Here is a 26,780-nt window from a genome sequence, read left to right as displayed (position 1 = left end):
CAGTTCCTGACCGCAGCTGTGACTGGACATAAGCAGGACCCGTGTCGCCGCCCAAGGGATGTGGAATAAGCGGGTGTAAGGGTACATGAGTCTTCCAGCCAGCCGCCAGACGCGTCTGTCACGTGGATGAAAAAAAGGAGACAAGAAAAATGGTCAATCATGAGCATCGATCAGGCGTAGAGATAGTCAATATTCATGAAACATAATTTTCTCTCATCGAGCCGCCTCAGATACCGTCGCACCGGAATCCGACAATTCATCGAGCCGCCTCAGGCACCGTCGCACTGGCATATAACACCCGAACAGTGACCTGTCCCCTCCCACGTGTCACGTGTCTTCTCTCACGCCTCGGCACAAGGACCGTTGACACATGCAGGAGAGTGCCTGCGAATTTCCCAGGGCCGGTGCATCGAAGCAAGGTCCCTCTCAGTTATCATATCGCTCAACACAGGCCATTTAGCCGATCTGCGCCCTGGCGAAAGAGCTGAGCCCCTTCGACGAACCACCCGGCCTAACACGCATATTTCATGGCGTAACACGTCTTTCGTTATCTCTCAGGGACACCGAGCTACGCGCTAGGGATTCCGAGTACACGTGCTTACATCATGCTCCAAAGAGATGAAGGCATGCTGGCGATTGCGGGGTGATGCAATGAGGCAAAATTAACCGCTCCGATAGCGTAAGCACTATCCAAGTATGACATATGTCGAGCGACAGGGGATGCCGGTTTGTACCGCACAGCCGTTTGCAAACATCGTACAAATCTGCTGGAAGGTATACGTAATCAACGCTGTCGAACAGACGTCACCAATCTAATGACACCCGGCCTGTGTTCGACTTTCGGCCATCGATTCCCGCGCGGGGTCGGGCGTACAGCACGAAATTTATCCTTGCTGCCATCTAGCGATTAAGATTTGCACCACGAGTGCAGCCAATCCCGTTGTGTTTTGGTCAGCGACCTGCTGGGCACTCAGAAAGGACAGCGCCCGAGGCGAACATGCTTGGTACGAAATCTAAGAGCGGTACCATTAGAAATTCATGCCTGGCAAAATTTTTGAAACTCATCTAAACAACGTGCAACTATCGTCAACTAGCGGCTAAAATTTCCAACGATACGAAGGCTATCTGAGTATAATCATGGTCGAATGAATTTCCAAAAGGAGGAATGCGTGGTTGAATAGAAGTCGAGTCAGGAATACAACCACAAAAAAAGACAAACACACATCAACGGTGAAAAACTCACGCATCTTATGAAGCGTCGTCCACAAGAGCTGGTCACCGCCGCCGACCGCCCAGCATCCGCAGCGCACAGCTGAGATTTGCAACAGCACAGGTCATCGACCTCACCGCCGGCCGAGCGCAGTCAGGCCGGACCATGCACGCCGGCCGGGTGCTGGCGCTGCTCGGTGCCGCGGCGGCGAGCCTGGCGCTGGAGCTGGCGGTGCTTGGTGCCGGCGTGCCCGAAGACCTATCCTGCCCGCGGCTGAACTGTTCCCTCAGCGCCGGCGGCAGCTCCGGCGGCGTGGCGGTGCTGGCGCTGGAGTCGTCCGCCACCGCCGCGCCCACCGACGCGCTGCGCGTGCTGCTGGAGCTGAGCGCCAGCCCGGAGCCAGGCCGCGCCAGGCCGGCTGAGCTGCACGTGTCGCGGCGCGGCTACGCCGACCTCAGCCCCTCCCCCTGGCGGCTGGTGCCCGCCGAAAGCGGCGAGGAGCAGCTCGCGCGCGCCGCGGCCGCCTGGTTCGCCAAGCGGCCCGAGATCGCCTGGTGCGACGACCCAGCCGACGCGGCCGGCGCACTGTACGCGGCGGAGCTGGCCGACGAGGCGGACGTGGTGGTGGAGCGCTGCACCGCCGCCGACGCCGCCCGCCGCTTCCGGTTCGTACTGGTGAGCGAGCCGCGCCTCTGTGAGGGCCGCGTGCCGGACGACGTGTTTGAGGTGTTACACGGGGGCGCCGTGCCCGTGGTGTTCGGGTTCTTGCAGCACGCTGCGCTGCCGGCAGCGTCCTTCGTGCACGCGATCGCCACGCCGCCGGCCTACCTGGCGCACCACGTGCGCGAGCTGGGCTCCGACCCCCTCCGGTACCTGCGCTGGCGACGCCACTGGCGCCTGCAGCACGAGCCCCAGCGGTGGTTCTGCGAGCTGTGCGAGATGGTGCGCGAGGAGCGTGATGTGTGGCACGAGCCTGCGGGTCCGGAGAGGTGTCACCAGTACATCGGCGACGGGGAGTTCGTCATCAGCTGGGCCACGCAAGACTACCAGTTGTAAGGACCTGCCGTGTGCCCACTGCGTGTGGTGATGCGGTGTGTCTGTGATGCAACATCGCGAGTTGGATATGCCTGGAATAAAAAGGCAGCACTTGCCCAAATTGTCAAAGTATTATCTTGAGCGTCGGCTATTCAAAGGTCTCCCATGTCCATTACGTAAATTGAGTCGCGCATCATTTTTCTTGTGATTGCTGCGCTGCTGTGGAAGGCCGGCGATAAAATCGCTGTCTTCCTAGTTTAAGTCGTACGAAATCTTCGGTGCAATGTCTACTACAATTAAACCACACCAAACGACACGTTTTGAGATGCGCTTTTCTAATGTTCAGTTCTTGGATGATTTCTCTGAGCACCATTTGCCCAACTTTAAGCAGGAGAGCGATGTCTCTTCGTCACTCTCTCTTCCCTCTTCGTCAGCGAGTGCGTTCCAGCGCAAAGGCGGTGGTCCAGCAGTTTCGAAACCAAACCCAGCAAAATTTTACCTGGAGTAAAACAGACTGAAGAGCGGCAATCTGGCTTCGTGCATGGTACAGGCGCAATGGCAAACCACGCTTCGGCGAATCGGACAAAAGCATTATCAAAGATCCGACAGCCAACACAAAAGGCACCGAACAACGTAAAACTCAGCCTCATCAGACCAATGTATTGTGCAGTACACCTGCACGACGCCACAGCGGCGAAAATCAGCGATGATCTCGAGGTACACTTGGCCTTTCCCCACGCCCTGGTCGAAACTAAAGACACGTTCTGCTCCGTGGCCAGCTACCTCCGCGGCCGACTGCAAGCGGGAGCAGTCACCACCAGCAGCCGGGACTGGCGAGCTGTCCGCCGGCGCGAACACGGATGTCCAGCCGCCGAGTGGCCACGCGGTCGCCGGCAGTCCTACCCGGTCGTAACTCCCGCCAAGACAAGTCGGGGACGCTGGCGCACGGCCTCCGGTCGCGGTACTCGAAACAGGACGTGGCGCTGGGAGCAGTGACGCGGTACGATGACGCGCTCGACGGGCGACGACGATGATGCTGAACGGGCGCCGGAGCGCCGGGTGACGCCGTCTAGAAGGGTCGGCCCTGGTGCGGCCCACCGCGCATCATGCCCGGAGGCGGGCCCCGCATCGGGCCCATCGGGCCGGGCCCGCCGCGACCCATCTGGGGCGGCCCGCCCATGCCTGCCGACGGGGCACAGGTCAGCGACACACACACACGACAGGCGGCGGGGAGCAGGTCAGCGGCACACACACACGACAGCCGGCGGGGAGCAGGTCAGCGACGCACACACGACAGCTGGCGGGGAGCAGGTCAGCGGCACACACACACGACAGCCGGCGGGGAGCAGGTCAGCGAAGCACACACACGACAACCGGCGGGGAGCAGGTCAGCGACGCATACACGACAGCTGGCGGGGAGCAGGTCAGCGGCACACACACACGACAGCCGGCGGGGAGCAGGTCAGCGGCGCACACACGACAGCTGGCGGGGAGCAGGTCAGCGGCACACGCACACGACAGCCGGCGGGGAGCAGGTCAGCGACGCATACACGACAGCTGGCGGGGAGCAGGTCAGCGGCACACACACACGGCAGCCGGCGGGAGCAGGTCAGCGACACATGCGCGACAGTCGATGGGGAGCAGATGGGCCGTGGCTACGCACGCAAATCCGACGGCAGCGAAAATGAGCACTGGATCATGGAGGAGCCCTCCCACATAATTCGGGAGGATGCCGGGCCCCACGACTTCACGGCCGATTTATTATTTGGGTTCAGGGCGGTTCCACTGCTAAGAACAGCGGTCGTCACATGCCAGGCTGCCTTCAATACGACTGCGCAACATAGCAAATGCTGAAGAGAAACAAATTGTTTCAGAATCCCAGGAAACTGGTAAGTAAAGATGCACGCCCGTACACGCACAAGCTGACATCCTAAGATCGACTATCACAACGCTTCGTGCTATACAGACGCACGCCCCCCCCCCCCCCCCCCCCCCCCAGCTGAGGGAAAACGCCATCTATGACCGGCATGACGGAGTCAAAACATCGCTCTTACTGCTGGTAACTTAACTGCAGCACTCAGACGAAAAACCGTGAAAGTCGGATCAAACAGGTAATTCGACCATCAATAATAGTGCCCGACACCAATACGAGCACGATCTAAAAGTTAATTAAAAAGGCATGGCAACACTTTAAAAAAGAGATTCCTGCGCGGAGATCTAATACCCGCAGCTCACCAGGTTAGGCAATATTCTAATTTCTTCTATGCTGGCGACATAATATTGTAGATACATTGAGGACTTAATATGGAAAATGAAGCTGATGTTTGAGAAACACAAAATTCCTTTTGCTCGGGACATGACTAAATTAAGGTTATATCTAACACCCCAAACACTCGATTATCAATGAATCAGCTCAGTAGAACGCCATAATGAAGTCGTGGCACCATTCCCCTCAGTTTGGGAAGAACGGCACACTAGCGGACGAGAGCGGACCCTCCCTCTCGCCGCTCCCCTGGTCGCGCCACTCACCTCCCATCATGGGCCTGGGCGGTCCGCCGAGCAGCGGGCCCATCGGTCCGCGCATGGGCGGCATGCCGCGCCCCTGCGGCACCATCATCTGCTGGGAGGGTCCGCCGACGCCGCGCACCGGGCCCTGCAGGCCGGCGGCGGGCCCGGTGGGCGCGGCGCTGACGCCCCGGCCGGCGGCGCGGCCGGCGCCAGGGCCCGGCCCGGCGCCGGCGGCCGGCACGCGCGGCCCGCGCTCGTCGGCCGGCGGCGGCCCCTCCACCGTCACGGAGACGATGTTCTCGCCGCGCAGCAGCACCATGCCGAGCACGCGCTTCTCCTCCCGCTCGCCCGGCTTGCCGGCCTTGGCCTTCAGCTTGCGGAACTCCTCGCAGTCGCACAGGATCAGGTTCATGTGCTTGTCAAAGGCTGGCAGGGGGGGGGGGGGACGAGTTAGCAGTGAGTTTGACGATCATGATGACGACGACGAGAATGATTGATTGTGATGATCATGATGATGATAATGATTGCTAATTAGGGCTTGGGGCGCGCCCCTAAGCCAAAGGAGGCGCAGGCAGCAGTGGGACAGCAACATACAGGGACAGAATATGCTGATGTGTTCATAATCAAGTACTCAAGTTGGGAAATGAGAGCAGTAAAAAATGAACAAAATCACAAAAATCATGGCACACTAACTAAAACTAGGATTGTTACCTTTGAAAGTTCCGATGAATGTCCGTGAATCCTGAAGCATGACCCGAATCCTGTAGTTTATGTGCTGCATCATCTTGTTGTTCTTGCCGACCGTCTGTGTAAAAAACCGTCGTTATTTCAGCACATCTCTCCTGCAGATGTAACAGTTGTGGTTGGCTCATGGCCAGCTGCAACACAGCAGCCAAGCAAATTGTATGGCATTGACTGGAACCATCATTTTCATGTCATTTCAAGTCAAAAGTGATACTTTGGCCAAAATATGACTAGTCAATGTTGAAAAGTAATCACTTTTTGCCCAGGAAAGCAAACCATAACCAGTGAGTTTCATACATTGGAGTGTCCGCCTTTCCTGATGGACTTTGATAGCAGCCCCTCAAATTCGTGTGAACAACATATCAGGACAAACAGTACAATATATTCAAGATGGAGTAGGCATGCTATTAAGTGCCATGGACATTGTGCACTGCAACACTAAAAAATAGAGAACCATTCATAAGTAACTGCTGTCCATAAATATCATCACACCTAATATGCTTTTAATATGCTACTATTTCCACCCTCCCCCTGGTAAGGTACAGGTTACACTCAGTGAAACCATCTTTCCCTTGCTTATGCTATGTTAAGCATCACACCTCAAAAAGTAATGTCTGACCTCTAATTGAGCAAAAAATTACGAAAAACAAATAGCAGACATCTTCTTTTAACCAGCCTTTCATTCCTACTTTGTTTTTCAAGACTTGGGTAGCTTTTCAACTTGGGTAGCTCACAACATTATTGAGAGTACACAATACCTGGGGGCTGCACTGTGCACTGAGCTGGGGCACAGGTCTGACAGCATCAGGAAATGTACTGAGGTGTGTCAAAATGAAGAAGTGACAATTCATGAGAAAGGGCAGGCCAAAGAACGCAAACACCATTTGTCTCCACTGCATCACACTCATTTCTGGCTGCTAACAGCACCCACCACATGTAGTCAAAAATCCATCAATAGCATGAAAGCAATCAGCCAGAAAATACTGTGAGCAGAAAGCATTTAGCTCTTACCATCATTTGCTGCCTGTACTGAATAGGCAAGCAAGCTGTAAACAACCACACATCATAGAAAGGCCAGTGTCAGAGAGGCAGCTTCAAAACAAGTTAACTTGACTGTTCATATCATGATATATATGACAACTTTCACATGCTACAAATTTGGAAACAATGCCATCAATGCAAAATGTCAGATGTCATATTAAATGTGATTCTGACACTGAATCAGCAAAATGTTTGAGACATCTAACCATCAAATCACTAACCCCCACCACAAACAAAGAAGCCAGTGACCCCATTTGGGACACATTCAGCCCTACACCAAATATATTTGCAGTCTGTGGGGCTTATGACATGCTCTGCCACTGAAGCTTTAAGGCATTGCTCCCTCTCACCTTGACAGGGAAGGCAGGCACCTCAAGAATAAAACCCCACACTTCTACTATCACAGACATGCAGTGGCTAACACAGACATGCTTATTGCTACATAATCAGCACACCACCAAGAACCTTGCATGAGAACATCCTGCCACCCTCGGCAACTGCAAACTGGGGGCTCCTTGCAAATTTCCAAACTGATAAAGAAGGCTGCTAAAGAAATGGGAAAATATCAATCAGAGCATAGAATCTGCTCATTAATCTCCATCAGCACATATTCACAATGATTTGGCTGAAATGACTGGGAAGCCATACATCAAAATCAGCAAGCAAGCACTACACGCATTACATGCAAGTTCATACAGCCAATTTGGCATATCAGCTTACCACAGCACACCAAGCAACACATGTTCACAGCACCTACTGTGATCAGTAATGTCAACTAACACGTTTGGTACCCTAAATTATAAGGCACCCAAAACGTATGAAAGGTACGTGCCTAACGAAATGAAAGTCCGACACTACACATAGAAATGGTTTCCTGGCCATGCAGTCCAAGCACACCGATTGCAATAGATCTACGGGAAACGTACCATATTTGCTGCTTATGATCGGTGATCTAAAACTGAGGACCAACAAAACCTCTTCAACTGATTTGCAACGGCACGTGGCGACCCGAGCCCGTCAACCGGCCTCTCCCGCCTTGCAGCCGCGAAACGTTCACAGTTTCGGCTTCGTACCATCTGCGCTGAAAAAACCTACAAATGCGCCATTTTACTCTTCCAAGAGTTTTCAAAACTCCAGGTCACCCAAACACTACGGAATGATTGCATTTATAGGTTGTATAAAGTTTAAAAGCAGCTAAAACTGTAAATAAAAATATTAGCACAGGTGAATATTAGAAATTATTCTAGCATCACAAACTACATTCAATCTTGGACCCAGTCATATGTCTCAAACTGTCCAGTAGATGGCGTTGTATTCGTTTGAACCGTTGGATTGGTAGCGCGCGGCCGTACCCATTCGGCTTTTGAAGTCATCGGGGTTTTGGTTCCGCCGCAAGTGTGGCGTCTAAAAAAGGCGCATAGGTTGGATAATCATTTCTTAAAGGCTGCGTCCGTAATTCTGCTTCGCCTGAACGCGCAACCCATCCGGTCACTGATGGCCTCCGGGGGACCGCTTAAGGTACCTACGTTATGACCTCAATTTGAAGAGCCCGCTGCGGTGTTACCCTGTACCCTTTGTGCGGTTCGAGACGAGAGCTTCGTGGCAGGACAAGAAGCGATTCGGTGGCGTCGCGGATCAGTGGTGGGATCATTAATGGCGTATTGTGATTTGTGCGTTTGATGAAGCGACATGAGCTGTGTGTGAAACATCGGTAGCTGCATTATAAAAAAGGTATACAAAGTCGTATTAGGTTGTCTGCATAGTAGTACGTTAAATTGTACCGACCGGCTGCCGGACTTAATGACTGAGCGGGCTATTAGGTAGGTCCATAGGTTGGCCCGAGACTTAATGCACACCTCCCCAAACTAACGTGAGGGGTTGAGCCCACTGGCGTGTCATGGATATTACAATAGTAATGGACTTCAAATCAGGCTTTGTCTCCAGTTATTTTCAAAAAATAAAAGCTTGGTTTGATTCCAACTGATGTTGGTAGGCTGGTATGAGTTGTCTTTTGTGAAAGTTATTGTGCATTCCCAGTCAGGGCCTATGGCTTAACATGAAGCAATGTATGTATGTTTTATTTAGCTTCTATTTACCAGCACTTAATGTAATTGTGAGGAAAAGAGCAATGTTGTCATTTATTTAGGCAGCTGGTAGCTAATCAGACACCAACCAGCATAGCATGCACATGGGGTTACATGCCATAGTAAGGTATGTGACTTCTGACATATGAGGGACAACTGAAAAGACAGGCTGAACTGTCAGAACCATGTTGTGCTTTTTACACAGAGTTGTGTGCAGAATATTTTTTGCAAAATGGTTCATTTAGCTTCAATTTCTATGCTGGGGTGCTGTGAGTGGGATGCTGATGAGACAAACAGCAGCTTTTATTTACAAGAAATATCAAGCAACATGGTAACTAGTGGTTACATTATGTTATTGACCAAAATTTCTTGTACTAAAACTCTGCCATGATAGAAGTACCATTCTGCCATAGTCATGTCAAGATCTGTTTTGAAATAATTGAGGTCTGCTAAAAAAGATTGCTGTGATGTTGGATGTTTGAACCCCTGTTGTTACCAAACTTTAGTAATAATCCCTGTGAAAATACCAAGAACTGTCTAATTTGTCAGTTTTCTATGATCTTTGGATCCAGACCATAAGTGACATGCATAACATATTTATGTCTCAAAAATCAGAAAGTCTGATACCACAAAAATGTACATAATAAGACCTGAATGAGTGCCCACTGCCTGCTTTCAAGCTGGGGATAATGGTCCAGGAGCAGTCTTGCTATTTTGTCCAATATATTTTTTAACTTTTTGATTTCCTTCATATCTAGGGTAATAGTGCTGGAATGTTGATCTTATAGCACCAGATGTAACAAACTCAGGAGGTGGTGTAAATTCTGAAACCTCATCCAAGCATATTGAAATATTCATGCGTGCTTGTTATATTGGTTGACTGGTGTCACGCATGACATTTTTGCATATTTTTCATGTGAGGTGTGTGATGCAGCCTGGAACCAACTGGGTGATAATGGCCATGTCAGTTATCAGCTGCTTTGTGTATAGTGCCACAACCTAGCTTGTAGAGACAGGTGCCTGTTGACGACTGGTACTGATGGGTTTGATCAGTTTAATGTGAGGTCTGCCTCTTGCTGTTTGTGGGAGCTAGACAGGCAGGTCCATTGATGCATAAGCAGTGGCCATACTGAGTTCATTTAACTCTTTCACCCTGATTAACAAAAAGCAGTTTGTTAATGCACTGCCTGTGATTCTGTAAAGCTTGATAATACAATTGACAGGATTAAAGGATTTTGCAATCACGGTCCATTTTGGCTTTAAAGAAATGCTCTGGAGAGTATCAGCAATTTGGATCAGTATTGGTCACAATGAACGAGACAGCACACCTGCGTGGTCAATGCCACCCAATCTTTCTGTGTTTCACCACAGCAACTTTGATTGAGGATTGGTGTTGGAAAAGATAGCATTTAGTCATTTGCTGTCAATTCAATTTCTGATATAGCTGAGGATCACACAGTCCTGAGGTCTGTTTGTTAGTTGGATCCCATACATATTTAAAGTTTTCATTTGTTTTAAAGATCAGTCATGCCTAAAAGCTGCCAAAAAGTTGGGATCTGTGATTTGCTCACAGGGGTAGGTGATGCTGCTTATGCTAACCTACACCTCCATGGTGTGATTGTTCCTTTTGTAGTCTGTCTGCCTTGTCTTCTCTCATTGTCCTCTGTTTCCTCCTCTTTATTGTTGTGGTGTTGCAATACCTGACCATCAAGATCTTGCCCTGGTTTTAAATGAGTCAACAGTTTTTTTTTGCAAGTTGAACATGTGTTCAGTGGTTGGAGACATATGAGCTTCTAGAACACTGCATAACAGCTGGACAGGGCTGGGATGCTCAAGCCAAAAATATAGTAGCTCAAGTAAGACTTGCTGGATGTGTGGTTCTGTTTGTAGCTGTGGTTATGTGGGGATGTTGGGCCCACAATGATTTTATCCACATGTGATGCTCCGCCACCAAAATTATAATTCCTCTCCTGAGCCCAGGCATCACATGTGCTCACCCACTCTTCCCTCTATCCACAGCAAATGTTCAGCAACATGGCGGCCCAGATGAATGGTGCCGCCAATGGCGGGGGTGAGGATACGGCCGCGGCCAAGGCCGCCAAGCGACTCTCAGTGGAGCGCATATACCAGAAGAAGAGCCAGCTGGAGCATATCCTGCTGCGACCGGACTCGTACATCGGCTCGGTGGAGCCGCTGCAGGAGAGCATGTACGTGTACGACGAGGAGGAGGGCATGGTGCAGCGAGAGATCACCTTCGTGCCCGGCCTCTTCAAGATCTTCGACGAGGTGCTGGTGAACGCGGCCGACAACAAGCAGCGCGACCCCAACATGGACACCATCAAGATCGACATCGACGCGTGAGTGCAGCGCGTGCCGAAGCGCCGGTGTTCCTCCCCAGGGCCCGGTCGTCGGTTGAACTTGTACCCAAGTTGCCGGGGATTTTGGCCCCCAGTTGGATGTTTAAAGTGGGGTTGGATAGGGGGCTGGTAACGTTCGCTGGGCGTAGGAACTCTGCAAAGCACAGAACGTGGATCTGCAGAGTTTGAACCATACAAAGGTAGGGGTTGATTATTTGAATGCTCATGGTGCAACCGGTGGTTATCGCTGTATCGTGCGGTTACCCCTTTGAGATCGGCATGGTCAAAAGCAAGAGGAAGTAAAGAAAGCACCAGAAGCAAGTCATCATAGCTTTATAAACAGACACAGGTTTGGTTGATTGCTGACTGATTGCTGACTTTACATTGCCACCACCTTTCCTTCCAGTGAGAACAATACAATCTCCATCTTTAACAATGGCAAGGGAATTCCAGTTGTAACACACAAGGATGAGAACATGTACGTTCCTACGATGATCTTCGGTCACCTGTTGACTTCCTCCAATTTCAACGACGAGGAGCAGAAGGTACGACTTGGGTTCCCCATTTACGTGGTGAGGTCCGCTACATGTGATTATGGCTAATTGTTTGGTTTCAACACGTTCATTTCATCTCTCCTTGTGGCCTTCAGTGACAAGATGGTAACAACCTCGCATTCGCTGGCAACACTGCTTCATAACTGTAGAAGTGATTACTGAATGAAGTAGTCAACTCCCTGTGGTATTATCACAATATGACGGACTTTTGTCACTTTGTCGTTAGGTGTCAAAATAATGGGCTGCTGTGGCCTATGTAGATGTATAGAAGAAAGGAAGACGATGGTATAGAAGAAAACGTCATTCATGAGTATCATTCACGTCGTGCCTCTGAAATTGATGGCTTATTTCGTCGAACAAAGTCACATATTTATCCCTTTTTGCACCACCAGCGTCCAGTCATGGCAAGACACTGCAACATGTGCGGTGGGCACCTGATGTACGTTGTCTGGCTAATGTTCATGCCTGGTGCAGGTAACTGGTGGCAGGAACGGATATGGTGCGAAGCTCTGCAACATCTTCTCCACCAAGTTCATTGTGGAAACGGCCTGCAAAGAGTACAAGCGCTCTTTCAAACAGACGTGGGCCAACAACATGTCCAAAACGTCCGAGCCCAAAATCAAGGACTTCGCCGGCTCAGACTTCACGAAGGTGAGCTGGAAGAACACTCGTGGAAACACCTATGTGAGTCGTCAAGTCGAGTGCTACCTTCGGTGGCACATCCAAGGAATATCTCGTCGCGGCCATCGCCGTCCGTCTACCCCTCTCCCTCTCTGCACGACGTACCAGAATCTGGCATTCCAGCTCTTGAGCGTAGCTGAGGCGTACGTGCCACTCGGGCGGCCGTCAACTCAGACGCCAACGGAACCTGGCCGGCGGCCCAGGCCGGTGATACCGTGACCGTGCAACCCCTTGTGACCCCGTGTGACCCTATACGACCCCATGCTACCCCATGCGACCCTGTGCGACCTCGTGCGGCCCCGTATGACCCCATGCGACCTCGTGCGGCCCCGTATGACCCCATGCGACCCGGTGTGACCCTATACGACCCCATGCGACCCCATGCGACCCCGTGCGACCTCGTGCGGCCCCGTATGACCCCATGCGACCCGGTGGCGGCAGGTGACGTTCAGCCCGGACCTGAACAAGTTCAAGATGCCGTGTCTGGACAAGGACACGGTGGCGCTGCTCTCGCGGCGGGCCTACGACGTGGCCGCCAGCACGCGCGGCGTCAAGGTGTTCCTCAACGGCAAGCGGCTGCCGGTGAGTGGGCGGCGGCGCCGCGGGCGGGCCGTCCGGGCGGGCGGGCGCCGGTGTGGAGCGACTCGGCTGTGAGGGCCAGCGGTGTGAGCTGGACACAGCTGCTGAGCTTACTGGTGTGTCTTGAAGACATACAGTTCCATGCCATATATCGAACGAAACCTTATCTCCCCGCTTTTTCAGACAACTGTGAGATAAAAAGTAGGTTATGGGCGCCATGTGACGAACGTAGTCGGTGCGCCCCAAAGCCCAAATCATTATCATCGGTTACTGGTGTGGGATGGAGTCAACTGATGAGGGTGATGAGTGTGGGTTGGAATCTGTGGCTGTGGTTACCGACCTGGGGTGGACAACTGGTAGGGATAGTGGGACGTGTACACCCGACTACGGTGATCACGTGTGCGGGTTGGCACCAGCTGTTGAGGGGTGCTGATACCGCGCCTTCAGTCAGCTGTTTGCAACATTTCGAGCCCCGGATTGGGAGGCCCGGGCTGGAATCCCCCATTGCATGGAATGTGACCGTCCCCACGGTGACAGTCGTCGCGAGCGGTTGCGACGATGACGGGCGGAGCAGACGTGACGAGCGTCGAAACGATATCCAGTGGTTAGCAGGACAGCACTGCTCAGTCTAGCCAGCTGTGATGTGACAGGTCTGTGGAAAACGTACGCTATTGATCCCCTTTGTCGGCGGCGGGCTTACTCCCCCGCGGCCGTGTTCTAGTCTGGAGGGGTGCGGCATGTAAGCACGCGCACAAAAAGCGTGACGCGGCTACCCGTTCTCCTGAACTTGTGACGCGGCCGTGCCGATCTCCACTGTTGTCCAGGAGCCGTTCGCACGGCGTGCTCACAACCTTCCTGACATCGCGTCGTCTCGGTACTTCAGGTGAAGAGCTTCAAGGATTACGTGGACCTCTATCTCAAAGACAAGGTGGACGACACCGGCAACCAGGTCAAGTGCGTCTACGAGAACTGCAACCCGCGCTGGGAGGTGGCCATCGCCATCTCGGACAAGGGCTTCCAGCAGGTCTCCTTCGTCAACAGCATCGCCACCACCAAGGTGAGCATCCCGGTCCTGCGGGGTTTCTGCGTGAGACAGGACATGCGTGAAGCTGGGATAACCTGGGGCGCGGCCGGAGACATTTGACGGCTCACTGCTGCGTCTGGCGGAAACTCGGCCCGTTATTGGCTGCCGGGGCTTGCGCCTTCACGCCGCCGTGGATTCAGTCGTACGTGAAGATGGAGCATCGCTGCCAGAAGTGACTGCAAGAGCAATGGTCTCATCGTGGCTCATGTCGCGGTAAGGGAAATTGAGTAGAATGCAATTTCCGGTGCGCGTACCGCAGCCAGCCTCGATTCGCCGAATCTGTGTGCGTCAGCACGACACCTGGCCTCGCGGGGCGGCGACGTCTGAGCCGGGCACATATAGATGGCGCCGTGGTGTCGTCGCCGCCTCGGCCCGCCTCTGCGTAATGACTCGGCGCCGATCTCCCTCGAGCCCCGCTGCGGGACCTGTGACAGCGCTGCCTCGGCCCGCCTTTGTGTGCTGACCCGACACCGATCTCCCTCGAGCCCCGCTGCGGAACCTGTGACAGCGTCGCCTCGGCCCGCCTCTGTGTGCTGATCTGTGACAGCGCCGCCTCGCCCGCCATTGTGTGCTGACCCGACACCGATCGCCCTCGACCCCGCTGCAAAACCTGTGACGGCGCAGCTCACCCGGAGCGCAGCGTCGTGCGGCCGTCACGAGGTCGCGTGGCGGTCAGAGGCTTTGCATGACCTGGTGCGCGTGACGTTAACCGCGTATGAACGTGGTGAGTTTCAGTCCCGTGCATGGTACAGCAAAGTTGACAGGCGGCTGTCGCATGGGCAGGGCGGTGAGCCCGAGAGCGGCTGCTGCCCAGCTCTGTGCTCCGTTAACAGCAAGCGGCGAGACCGCAGTCTTCGGAACCGCGGCGGCGGCTACGGAGACTGGCTTCACGCATGACGCCACCTGTCCCGAGTCCGGCGCTCTGTAACCCCGGCGGTCGGGTCGCTGCCAGCCACAAGGCTGGTGCGTGTGACGCCGACAGCGCGGCCACCACCCGCCCCGAGTCCGGCGCTGTGCAACCCCGGCGGCGCTGCGAGCCACAGGGCTGGTGCTGGTGACGCCGGCGGCGCGGCCACCACTGATCCCAAGTCCGGCACTCTGTAACACCAGAGGTCGGGCCGCTGCCAGCCACAAGGCTGGCGTTGGTGACGCCGACAGCGTGACCAAGTGGTCCCGAGTCTGACGCTCTGTGCCCCTCTCAGGGCGGCCGCCACGTGGACCACGTCGCGGACATGCTGATCAAGCAGCTGATCGACACCATCAAGAAGAAGAACAAGGGCGGCGTCCAGATCAAGCCATTCCAGATCAAGAACCACATGTGGGTGTTCATCAACTGCCTGATCGTCAATCCTGCTTTCGACTCGCAGACCAAGGAGAACATGATCCTGCAGACCAAGAGCTTCGGCTCCAAGTGCTCCTTCAGCGACAAGTTCATCGGGCAGGTAGGCGCGGTCGGGGGATGGGGGCTTTATCGCTGTGGGTGTGGGGTCGGTGTGCGGCCCCTGCGTTTCTACTTGCGAGCCGGCATATGGGTAGTTTGTAATTTGTTTGCTGACATGCTTATTGTAGCAAATGATCACGGAAAATGGCACTGACATAAAATGAGCTTCGATGAACCCGCAGAGTGAAAAGAGTGAGATTGTATGTCTCAAATTAGTTTTCCGTAAGCATTATCTTTGTGATCTGGGGTAGTTTTCATTCGCGTACGGTCCTTTCTTTTGGAAGCTCCTTATGCCACTTTGTTACGGCGCGTGCTTGATATCGACCTTCTGGACCGGTTCGTGTCCGTCTGCGTCAGCTGAATTTTGGTAGAGTTGGGGGCAGCGCCGAGTGATCCGAGTTGGGGACCGTTAGTTGTGTAGCATTCGTCTCGTAAATAAGATATAAGCTTTCTGGCCGAATCATTATTTCTAACTGGCGACACATCCGTGTCTCTGAGCGGCACGGTGCGCGATCGGTTTGATGTGATACCTCATCAGGTCGTTTTTTATTGGCGTTTATAAGGCCATTGGTGCGGGGAACGCAAATTGGCGTGTTCGACTGGGATGTGCCAGCTCTGTCCATTGTGTACCAGCTCAGGCTGAGCTGACCTGAAAAGATATTGTTTCACCTTTCGGCAACTGCTAGCTGGTGTGTACATTCTCTTTCTCACATAATGCGCACTTATTACTGGGCGAACCAATGCTCCCGGGAGTGGATCGGTGTAAAGCTGCGAGCCTAAAAAGCCTCACAAAAGCCTAAAAAAAGATCTTCATACCTGTAGTTTTTTCTAAGAAAGTTGGTTTAGTATCTCTTGTATGAGTCAGTGTGATGAGCTCCCAGCAATGAAACGAAGATAATGTCATGCATATGCCTACAACCTGGGCATAGAGCTTTCTTTGAGTAAGTGCATGCCAAGGTATGCCATTGTACCCTTATTGCCCAATTCAGCAGAATGCGTCCAAATCTTTGACAGGATCTGGAAATCAGTCTTGCGGTCATTTAGAACATAACTCGACCTCAATTGATCTGATGATCAAGAACTGTTGCAGTGTTGGCATTGTCAATACGGCGCATGCTGGGTGGCTATCTGCAGCTCACAGTAAACACTGACGTCCGTAAGGACCTGACGCGGTCCCCTGCACGCTCCTCCACGCATCATGATGATCATGATCATGATTATGGAGAGATAGCCTTCCGGCGGATGTCCTCTGTCCATACACCATGGTCTCTCGAGTCTCTCCGATGGCAGACTTGACACTGCTGCTGGCTGTTTGCGGCGTACAGTGTGCAAATTGTGCTACATGCGCGTACGCGGCGCGCTTTTTGGACGTTTGAACTCCAGTCTTGGAACATTTTGCTTTGCGGGTCGGCGCATTCAGCTTGGGTTAAATTGAGAACCGCAAACCATACCCAACACTTCCCAGCTTGCTACCTGAAGCTGGTACCAGAAGAGTTTGGATCTCAGCCATACCACCACGCAGAAGCCTGCTGGTGGTACTTCCGTTTCGTGCATCTCTTACCGGGTCCAATATTTGTCAGCACCGGTATCCGGCGACATGGGCTCGTGCTGCGGACTCGAGCGTGTTCGCCGTGGCTTGCGGCAGCGGACAGTGTTGTGCCGGCCTGCCCGGTCGGCCGCCGTACCTCACCGTCCCCTCCCCTCCCGCCGCCCGCCAGGTCAACAAGTGCGGCATCGTGGAGTCGGTCATGGCCTGGGCCAAGTTCAAGGCGCAGTCGCAGCTCAACACCAAGTGCAACGCCAAGAAGCAGAACAAGATCCGAGGTGAGCCCGCCGGCTGCGAGCCGCCCCGCGCGCTACGCAGAGGTACGCGGCCGGCTGCCTTGCCAGCCCGCGTGACCGCACCCCGATCAGATTGATACAGAAAGCACACTATATATTATATATATATATATATATATATATATATATATATATATATGTAATATGATGTAACGAGCGGAATCAACATACACTCATACATATGCATGCGCAAACACTCATATATATATATATATATATATATATATATATATATATATATATATATATATAATGATATGCGGTGTAATGAGCGCGATCAGCAGGAGCGCTGTGCGCGGGCGACGGCGCGTGGGCCTGCTCCGCTCAGAGGCAATCATCGGCAGGGCGTAACGATCTGGACAGAGGCGGGATGGCGCGCGACGGCACAAAACTGCAGCAGCGGGTGAAAGACGCTGTTACGCCGTGAATGACGCCATTAGTGTCAATGCGGCGGCGGCGGCGGCGGCGGTTCGGACCTCGTCGTCCTCGCGGCAGGAGTTTTGACGAGGCGGAGTGGGTCTGGACGGAGCGCTCTGGGCGATTGGATGGCGCTGGCCCCCGCGCAGAAGGTCCTGGTGACATTTTGCACCGCTGGTGACGCGTTTGACCATGCGAGGGGGCGTGCGCAGCCGAGCCAGGCGTCTGTTGCACTGCCAGGTCACGACCCAGCCGCCTCGGTCGGGACGGTCGGTGTCGGGGTCGATGCCAGCGCTCGAATCACCAAATCAGCCAGTGGGGAATTAGGCAGGCGGGGCGCGGATGGCTTGTCCGCCGTTGGCTCCCGGTGCAAGGAGTATGCAAGTGACAAGCAAAGACGCTGTCCACGGGGTGGCGTGAGTGGCGCTTTTGGCTTTGATGGAATTTTCGTGAGGTGGTCTGCTGAACAATTACGCTATGCGTTAGAAACGAAACACCAGAACACTAGAAACTGGAACACTAGAAACGAAAATTGTGACCTCGTTGGCCACCTATTTATGTACTGCGTTCCCATTCCCGCAACCCAAGTGGCGGTTTCCGGCAATCAACAGCTGCCACAGCCTCTGGCAACCAACAGAAGACGGGTGCATTGGCAGTATGCCCGCGCCCATCTGTATGACAAGCGTCGCCCCAGGCTCTGGGCGACCTTGGCCGAGTAATGTTCTACGTATACAGGCAGGAATAGCATCGTTTCCCCCTCAGCTGGGTGGTAGAGCATCAGACAACAGACAGCATGCACCTGGGAATATCTATCCTGCGACATTTATGTGGCTCGTTTGACGCCTAACTTCCGAAACCTTGTTCGCCGAGTTTGAATTGCAGCTGTACTGGGGTGGCGTGGCTGGGCTCTTGGAGACAAACTGGCCGCCATATGGTCTCAACAGCTAAGGGCGTCGTAAAATCCCATAGCGACAGCGATGACGGCGACAAACTGCCCTTGGCGGGGGCTCCCAGCACAGGCTGTGGTTGCAAAACCAGCAGCTAGTCAAAGTTCTGCTAACATTTTTATTACAATGCACTTAAAAAGAAACCGAAGCATTGTTCCCATAAGTTTGAATTTTATGTCATTTCATTTCCAGGGCTATTTCACTTGTGGCATAACATTCCTTACGTGTTCACACCTTTGCATGCCATGGCGGGGTACATTATGGTCTTGTTTGGGTAGCGAATAAACGAGTTGTAATAGTTACATATATATATATATATATATATATATATATATATATATATATATATATATATATATATATGTTGTTTGTTATATTAGCTTTTTATGCAACAGTCCTAAGTAATTACAGATTTTCCACATCGGCTGGATTCTTCGTGCGGTAAGAAGGCTAACACGCCATGCATAAGTCAAAAGGCGAAAAATTGCGCCCGCATCTATCTTTATTTGCTGTACGCTCATTTCCTCAATCCTAGTGACGGTTTCCTCCAACCGACAGCGGCAGCGGACTGGTTTTTGGCATTCTGGTCGCGCTCGTTCGTGTGACAAAGCTTCGCCTCAATCTCGGGCCGGCTTTGGCCGAGCAGTGTTCTGTGCTGCCACTGGGAGATCAATGTCACGTCACCGAGCGATTGGGAGGCACATTGACAGCTGTCGCCAGCGCGTGAGAGACCCGACGACAAACGACTTTATTGGTTGCGCACTTGTTAGGATATTGTTTCTATATATATATATATATATATATATATATATATATATATATATATATATATATATATCTATATCTATATATAATGGTGTAATCGGTGCCTGAGGTTAATGCAAGCTCACCCTTCACATAACAAGTGCGGAGGAAGGCATCGTAGATTGAGAAGAATTGGTAAACACGAGATGACGGATTCATTTTGTTTAATTTGACGTTTCTATGAGAAATAATTAGGGGATGAACTGACGAGTCATCCGTGTCAGAAGAGCCGTCGTTTCATGCGATCATTTTTGAATTCTCTGTCATCTCATATCCTCAGAGATGTAGCATGTCATGTATTTTCATTAAGTGCTTCCAACATCATGATTGTTGAAGCGCTGAAATAGCAGGAACTTAGCGAGAAATTTAATAATTACGTCAATCACGTTAATTTAGTCGAGGGACAGAGACCGTTCGTTGCTTCTGCGGGTTGCTGACCCCCTGTTGGATTTGGTTCACGGAGTTCGGCTCGTAGCTGCCTGCCAATTGGCCATTAACGGCCTGTCCTGTCGGTCATCTTTTCGATCATTTTGCTTAACAAGGGAGACAGGCGGACAGCACGTCTTGCTGGCTTCAGTATCAAAGTGCCTCTGGCGTTACTTCTCTACCTACTCACCCTATACGGCTTACGACATTTAATTTACATTTTGTATTTAAATTTTTTGTGTTTTTTTCCTTAGATTTTATAATTTGAGCATACGGTATTTTAGGTTTTTATGCGACATACTTCCGCCGAAATGATGCGCAATAGGAATGATTCTTTTCAGAACAACAGGCTCCTATTGTTATGACCTTGGGAAGTCTTCAGTTCATTACTATGTCGGGCTGGCATGCAGAAAATTATACTGAGCTCTAAGGGCTGGCGCCACATAAAGTTCTAAAAAGTGTTCGTAAAAGTTTAAAATACGTATCTTATCAAGCGTTGCGGGCGTGCATCAAACAGCGGAGTGTTGAATGTTGAATGTTGAGTGTTGAACGCTGAATGTTGAATATTTTGGCCGTGACAGCGGAGCTGGGCAGAGCTGTGTCTCAGCTCAGATCGGTACTATCGAGTCGTGTTATTTATGCATGGCGAGCGGGGTCCATTGTCACACCGGCCGATGATATGTTGGAGTTTGGCGGGGTTCGGGCTGTCGCCTGGTGCTTTATGGGGTGTCGTGTGAAGGGCGGAGTATCTTCTGGCGGTTTATTTCGGAGTCGATGACGTGTTAGAAGTGAGGGATGTCTGCAGACTCAGGGAGATACTGTCACTAAGGCGCCTTTTGGTTTGCTCTCTTTGTCCTGTTGGAGGGCGAAAAGTAGCGCTGGTTGTAAGTGATAATGTTGTAGTATATATGTAATAACCTTGCAAATTGCAAACTTGTGTCGCTAAATATGCAGGTAAAGTTTACTCATTGAACTTGTCCTGCTGGTAGTGTTGTCTTTGCCACTTAATCAGTCGTCCTACGGCTTCCGGTGGTGAATGCGTGGCTGCTCTGATTGGTGCGATACGCCACGTGCGCACGTGCAGCGACGCGTGGCGTCGTCTTATGTGTGATTACACAGTAGGCGGGTCTAGCTGCGTGTCAGTCCACAGCCTCAACAATAATTGTTCATTGATTATGCTGTAACATGGAAGGCAAAGGACATTCGAAAGAACCATGAAGGCTCTGCCCACTGAAATGAAATGGGAACTTGAACCAAGAAAGCTTAGCTTTTAGAGGTTTCCCCCTCCCAAAGTGGGTCGGAAGATTTCATAAAATACGCTCAAAGTCATGGTAGGAAGAGCCGCTTTTCAGTCCCAACAACTTCTGAACAGCCGAACTATTTCCACTGCAGAATTACTCGCGATAACCTGTCCCGACTTGCCACGCAGTCAGCTTAGAAGCGTTTTTTTCCGTCGGCCCCGTTGCCGTACCGTCCCCATCGATAGACCCCGCCAGGTGGTTCAGGCGAGCTAGGGCATCGCGGCTGGGGAAACGGAGATGGAAGTTGAAAGGTCGCCTGTTACACGTTCAAAGATGCGCTGCTTTTTGCTGGGAGTTGAAAGTAATTGGTCTGTGCTTTTTCGGTGACTAGTTATGTGCCAGGCCTTGTGCGCCGCGCGGGTTTCATCCGCGCGTTTGACACGCATCACGAAGCGCCGCCGTACCCACCTGACGATGACGTCAGCACTGAGCCCGGGTTCGGTGGTGCTGTGGCTAAGCTGCGCGTCTGAGAGACCAGAGCCACGGCGTTCGATCCCCCGCGATGACCGCGGACCACCCGCGGTCCTGTCAGGGCGAGAGGCGACGCCGGATAGCCTCGGCGGCCGAGTGCGTCGTAAGGCCCCAGCGACGGGGCAACACGGCCGCTGACGCCCGCTCCGCCGTCCCGCGCAGGCATCCCCAAGCTGGAGGACGCCAACGACGCCGGCACGCGCTACTCGCAGGACTGCACGCTGATCCTGACCGAGGGCGACTCGGCCAAGACGCTGGCCGTCAGTGGGCTGGGCGTCATCGGACGCGACCGCTACGGCGTGTTCCCGCTCAAGGGGAAGCTGCTCAACGTGCGCGAGGCGTCCCACAAGCAGGTTTGGCAGCGCGCAGGGACGCGGCGAGGGAGCTCGGCCCCGGTGGGGGTGGTGGGGGAGAGGAATCCCAGCCGAGATACGCGGCGGGGGAGCTCGGCCCCGGTGGGGGTGGTGGGGGAGAAGAATCCCAGCCGAGGGACGCAGCGAGGGAGCTCGACCCCGGTGGGGGTGGTGGAGGAGGAGAAGCCCGGCCGAGGGACACGACCAATGGAAAGGAAGTTGCCTGAGGTCGCTGTCGGAGGTTTCATGGCAGTCATTTTTACGAGTGTACGCAACATTTCATACCGGAGCTTCACAAAATCCTGACATAATTGGTATCACGTTGGTTTTATCATAGGTGAATAGTACATCGATTAAATACATTACACATTGTTTCCTGGGCCGTGTTCATTGGGTACGTTTATAACTTAATGCTGCCGGCGATAAATAAACGTAACGAGAGCAGAGGGCAGAGGACGCTGCAAGAAAGCCTCACAAATGCGCGAAGGCGCCGCCTGTCGCGGGTCGGAAGATCTCACCAGCCGCCTGTCGCGGGTCGGGGATCTCTGACAGCCCTCCTGTCACAGGTCGGGGTATCTCACCGCCCTCCTGTCGCGGGTCGGGAGATCTCACCAGCCGCCTGTCGCGGGTCGGGGGATCTCACCAGCCGCCTGTCGCGGGTCGGGGATATCTCACCAGCTGCCCGTCGAGGGTCGGGGATCTCACCAGCCGCCTGTCGCGGGTCGGGGATCTCACCAGCCGCCTGTCGCGGGTCGGGGTATCTCACCGCCCTCCTGTCACGGGTCGGGTATCTCACCAGCCGCCTGTCGCGAGTCGAAGGATCTCAACAGCCGCCCATCGTGGGTCGGGGATCTCACCAACGGCCTGTCACGGGTCGGGGATATCTCACCAGCTGCCCGTCGAGGGTCAGGGATCTCACCAGCCGCATGTCGCGGCTCGTGAGATCTCACCAGCCGCCTGTCGCGGGTCGCGGGGATATCACCAACTGCCTGTCGCGCGTCGGGGGATCTCACCATTCGCCCGCCGCGGACCGCCTGCACCGGGGTCGCTCGGTTAGATGCCGCGGGGGTGGCCTGATGAGCGGCGACGACTGCCGTGGCTGCTGGGTTGAAATTGACACCGTTTTTTTGGCACTGTAATCACTAGATTGCCTTCGATTCATCGCCTCCGAGATGTCGTTTTTTGTGCTGGTGTTCTCCATCTAAGTTTTGGCTCGAAGGAACTAGTCGTGTTCGATCGAAAAAGTTTCCTTGAGCATGTTGGTGATTACGATTCCGTCAGTTTCTTTGTTTTGTAAGTTGAATCGTAAGCCCCCGTGCGGATTTGTAACTACCCGCATCGTGATCGTCGCTCCCATGAACCATAAAGAACCTACCACACTCCGGACTTAACCCGCCGTCGTCCGTTAGGTGCCTGCCACTGACAGCGACCGCTTGATCGTCAGATTCTCGAGAACCAGGAGATCAACAACGTCATCAAGATCATGGGCCTGCAGTACAAGAAGAAGTACGACACCAGCGAGGACCTGAAGACGCTCCGCTACGGGAAGCTCATGATCATGACAGATCAGGATCAGGTAGACCCCGAAATAGGGCCGCGCACGGCGGACGGCCTCCGTCCGATCCCGTGCTCCGCTGGTACCCATCTGAAGAGTCGGCCCCCGACGCGACATCTTATGTAGCGGCGGCTGGCTTTGTGACGCCCGAATGTAGAGACTGTCCGTCCAGAAGCGACACGAGGAGCTGGCCCACACATCAAACCTGCCACAGGCTGACAGACGGCCGGGCTGGCGCTGCTTCAGCCGGCGGCGTGGTGCGTTCAGCCGGGGCGCGGACGGCTGCTCATTAATCAGCTGTCGGGCGCCCCGCTGATGCGGCTGTCAGTGCCGTTTCTCAGTCCTCAAATCCATCTTTGACACATGGTATTTGCGATTTGACACTTTTAGCGTCCCTCTGATTCCCCTGTAATACCCGTATGATGTCCTTCCGCCGTATTGCACCGTCTACAATTCCGCATCTCTACGCCACTCAAGCACCGTTGGCCCCGCCGACCGCCCCCCCCCCCCCCCCCCCCCCCCCCCCCTCCCATCTGACGCTGTTGACTTACACCGGCATATGTGACCCATTAGAAGGCCATGCAATGCACATGTAATGCTCCCCTAATGCTTGAAACACAATTTTGAACCGGAAGTATTTCCTGACGCACTTTCCGACCGCAATCACATAGGTTTTAACCCTCAGTGCAGTTGCTTCATATTTCAAATGCGCATGCGCGGCTCGTGTTTGACACCGACGAGAAGCTGGCGACCCCCGATCCACCCTATGACATGACTGACAAGCTCCGGGTACACACCTCTGGCACCGCGCTGACGCGCCTTGCCATGTTCGCCGGGCAGGACGGCTCACACATCAAGGGCCTGCTCATCAACTTCTTCCACCACAACTGGCCGACGCTGCTGCAACAGCCGTTCCTCGAGCAGTTCATCACGCCCATCGTCAAGGCCAGCAAGGGCAAGGAAGAGGTCAGCTTCTTCTCAGTACCCGAGTTCGAGGAGTGGAAGCAGAACAAGTCCAACTGGCACACCTACAAAATCAAGTACTACAAAGGTATTTTTGTGGGGAATGACACAGGGAGAATGATTGACCGATGGCAGGGCAATGCAGCGTCAGCTTGGGGCAGCATGCGGCGATCCGATCCTTGACAGGCTTCATGCTGGACTGACTGGACAGACGGGACGAGACTTGAGCAGAGACTTGGTTAGAGTCTCGCCCCCTCGTTCCGGATCGGCTTGAAGTTGCGGTCCGAGAAGCATGCGACGGCGAGCTTGGGACGCGTCGGGTTTGATTTGTGGGAGACGGCCACGCCCGAGGCGCCATTTCCACGGTCGTTGAGTCTCCAGTGTAGCCCGTCCCAGCGTTTTCTCGCCGTCACATTTTCTATGAGTAGTGGTCCTACTCGGGCTCGTCTGGACCACGACGGCACATATCGGTCGCTGTCCTGTAACGCAACTGCGCTCGTCTGTATTGTGTGGCGCTGCTGCGGCCGCTACGTGATGTGCTGTGCTGACGTGGCCCCGTTGTGCTGTGTTTGCTGTGTCAGCTGTGCTTGACGCGTCCCCCGTGTGACCGCTGTGTCATGTCCGCTACCGCTGCGCGACTGCTCCGGGCGTCACTTGTGCGCCGGCCGTGCGGTGTTCACGTGACGTTGGCCGCCAGGTCTGGGCACCTCCACCGCCAAGGAGGCCAAGGAGTACTTCTCAGACATGCTGCGTCACCGGATCAAGTTCCGGTACGAGGGCGACCCGGCCGACCGCGCCATCAACATGGTGGGTGGCGCGTGCCCGGCCAGGCGCCGGTCCCGTGTGACGGCCCGGGCGCTGCTGATGAGCCGGCCTCCTCTCCTGCCGACTGATTCCTTTTTCGCTGAGTGATCGTCCCCGACGCGTGGGGTGAACGGAGGATTACTCTGACGGGGTGCGTCTCTCTCTCTCTCTCTCTCACTCTCTCTCTCTCTCTCTCACTCCTCACTCTCTCTCACTCTCTCTCACTCTCTCTCCTCTCTCTCACTCTCTCTCTCCTCTCTCTCACTCTCTCTCACTCTCTCTCCTCTCTCTCACTCTCTCCTCTCTCTCGCTCTCTCCGCTCTCTCTCTCTCTCGCTCTCTCTCGCTCTCTCTCTCGCTCTCTCGCTCCTCTCCTCTCGCTCTCGCTCTCTATCCTCGCTCTCTCCTCTCTCTCTCCTCTCTCTCTCTCTCTCTCGTCTCTCGCTCTCTCTCTCTCTCATCTCTCGCTCTCTCTCTCTCGCTCTTGTTATCTCTCTCTCTCTCTCTCGCTCTCTCGTTCTCGCTCTCTCTCTCGCTCTCTCGTCTCTCTCTCTCTCTACCCTTACTCTTCTCTCGCTCACCCTTTTCTCTCCTTTCCGCCCTCTCCCTCTCTCCTCTACTCCCTCCCTCCTCCCTCCCTCCCCTCCCTCCCTCCAGCGCTATGCTCCCGCTCGCTCTATCTTCGCGCCAGATGGTGTAAACACCTGATGCTGCTGACACCCGGCACTACTTGCGCCCCCCACCCATTGTTCCGGACATTGCCCACGTCTCGCGCTGCCTGCACCTGACAGCGAGTCCCGTCCGTCCGCAGGCGTTCAGCAAGAAGTGCGTGGACCAGCGGAAGGAGTGGCTGACCAATTGGATGGAGGAGTGCAAGCGTCGCCGCGAGCTGGGGCTGCCCGAGCTCTACCTCTACGAGAAGGAGACGCGCGCTGTCAATTACACCGACTTCGTCAACAAGGAGCTGGTGCTCTTCTCCAACCTGGATAACGAGCGCTCCATCCCGTCTCTGGTGGACGGCCTGAAGCCGGGCCAGCGTAAGGTGGGCGTGCCGGCGGGCTTGGGCGGCGCACCGGCCGCGTGGGACCGGCGGCCGGCCGCCTCTGCGGGCGGAGACTCACCACCGGGGGGGGGGGGTCTCAATGGCAGTCGGCGGTGCTCGCGCGAGATTTGATGAGCGGTGTTTTGAGGCGGCTGTACAAGATGTCGGAAGTCAGTCCCGCTCCCGACCGCAGTTAGGTCACATGACACGTCGTAGGCGATCGTTCGGCCGTTTTTCGGAAGCCCCCGACCACTCGCTCGATCGCTCTCGGATGCGACGGTCGCCGACTTGCGTGTTGTTCCCGCCGCCGCGTGCCGCGCGTCTGGAGAAGAATGGCGTGCCACCCGGGCGCGGCTGGAGAATTAATGGCTCGATCATGGGGCGGGCGTGTTCATTGCGGCCGTACGGCGCCGCCCGGCTCTCACGGAGTCGCCGGTCTGTGGGGACCGCGATGGGGCGCCGTACAGAGGTCCGGCTTCTCACCGGGCGACGGCCAACGTCTGGACCGCGATGGGGCGCCGTACAGAGGTCCGGTTTC

The 26,780-nt window shown here is 54.0% G+C and overlaps 2 protein-coding genes across 2 annotated transcripts in view; one reads left to right on the top strand and one right to left on the bottom strand.

Moving 5' to 3' along the window:
• Window positions 1–2,890: 2,890 nt before the first annotated feature.
• On the bottom strand, window positions 2,891–7,602 carry SmB (small ribonucleoprotein particle protein SmB). Its single transcript, XM_037212204.1, has 4 exons — window positions 7,465–7,602; window positions 5,465–5,558; window positions 4,775–5,179; window positions 2,891–3,427 (listed from the first exon to the last, which is right to left on the bottom strand). The coding sequence occupies exons 1-4, from the start codon at window positions 7,465–7,467 to the stop codon at window positions 3,315–3,317; spliced, it is 615 nt and encodes a 204-aa protein (XP_037068099.1). The 5' UTR covers window positions 7,468–7,602; the 3' UTR covers window positions 2,891–3,314.
• Window positions 7,603–7,887: 285 nt separating this feature from the next.
• LOC119090039 (DNA topoisomerase 2-alpha) overlaps window positions 7,888–26,780 on the top strand; it is a 20,246-nt gene continuing 1,353 nt past the window's right edge. Inside the window, exons 1-13 of the mRNA XM_037212835.1 lie at window positions 7,888–8,056; window positions 10,642–10,979; window positions 11,386–11,524; window positions 12,008–12,184; window positions 12,656–12,796; window positions 13,677–13,850; window positions 15,080–15,319; window positions 17,037–17,142; window positions 21,689–21,879; window positions 23,324–23,455; window positions 24,275–24,485; window positions 25,095–25,204; window positions 26,012–26,242. Coding sequence (XP_037068730.1) covers window positions 8,033–8,056; window positions 10,642–10,979; window positions 11,386–11,524; window positions 12,008–12,184; window positions 12,656–12,796; window positions 13,677–13,850; window positions 15,080–15,319; window positions 17,037–17,142; window positions 21,689–21,879; window positions 23,324–23,455; window positions 24,275–24,485; window positions 25,095–25,204; window positions 26,012–26,242 — 2,214 coding nt within the window. The 5' untranslated portion in view covers window positions 7,888–8,032. The remainder of the gene's footprint in view (window positions 8,057–10,641; window positions 10,980–11,385; window positions 11,525–12,007; window positions 12,185–12,655; window positions 12,797–13,676; window positions 13,851–15,079; window positions 15,320–17,036; window positions 17,143–21,688; window positions 21,880–23,323; window positions 23,456–24,274; window positions 24,486–25,094; window positions 25,205–26,011; window positions 26,243–26,780) is intronic.

Source organism: Pollicipes pollicipes, unplaced genomic scaffold (genome assembly GCF_011947565.3).
Source record: "Pollicipes pollicipes isolate AB1234 unplaced genomic scaffold, Ppol_2.1 Scaffold_3087;HRSCAF=3621_pilon_pilon_pilon, whole genome shotgun sequence".
In the NCBI taxonomy this organism is placed as follows: domain Eukaryota; kingdom Metazoa; phylum Arthropoda; class Thecostraca; order Pollicipedomorpha; family Pollicipedidae; genus Pollicipes; species Pollicipes pollicipes.
Note: the sequence above shows the minus strand (reverse complement) of the source record. Positions and strands in the feature narration are given on the sequence as shown.

Coding starts and splice junctions, on each gene's coding strand:
- SmB (XM_037212204.1), bottom strand. Junction 5,180..5,464: donor ATTCATCGGAACTTTCAAAG/GTAACAATCCTA, acceptor CCCCCCTGCCAG/CCTTTGACAAGCACATGAAC. Junction 3,428..4,774: donor GCCCAGGCCCATGATGGGAG/GTGAGTGGCGCG, acceptor CCCCGTCGGCAG/GCATGGGCGGGCCGCCCCAG.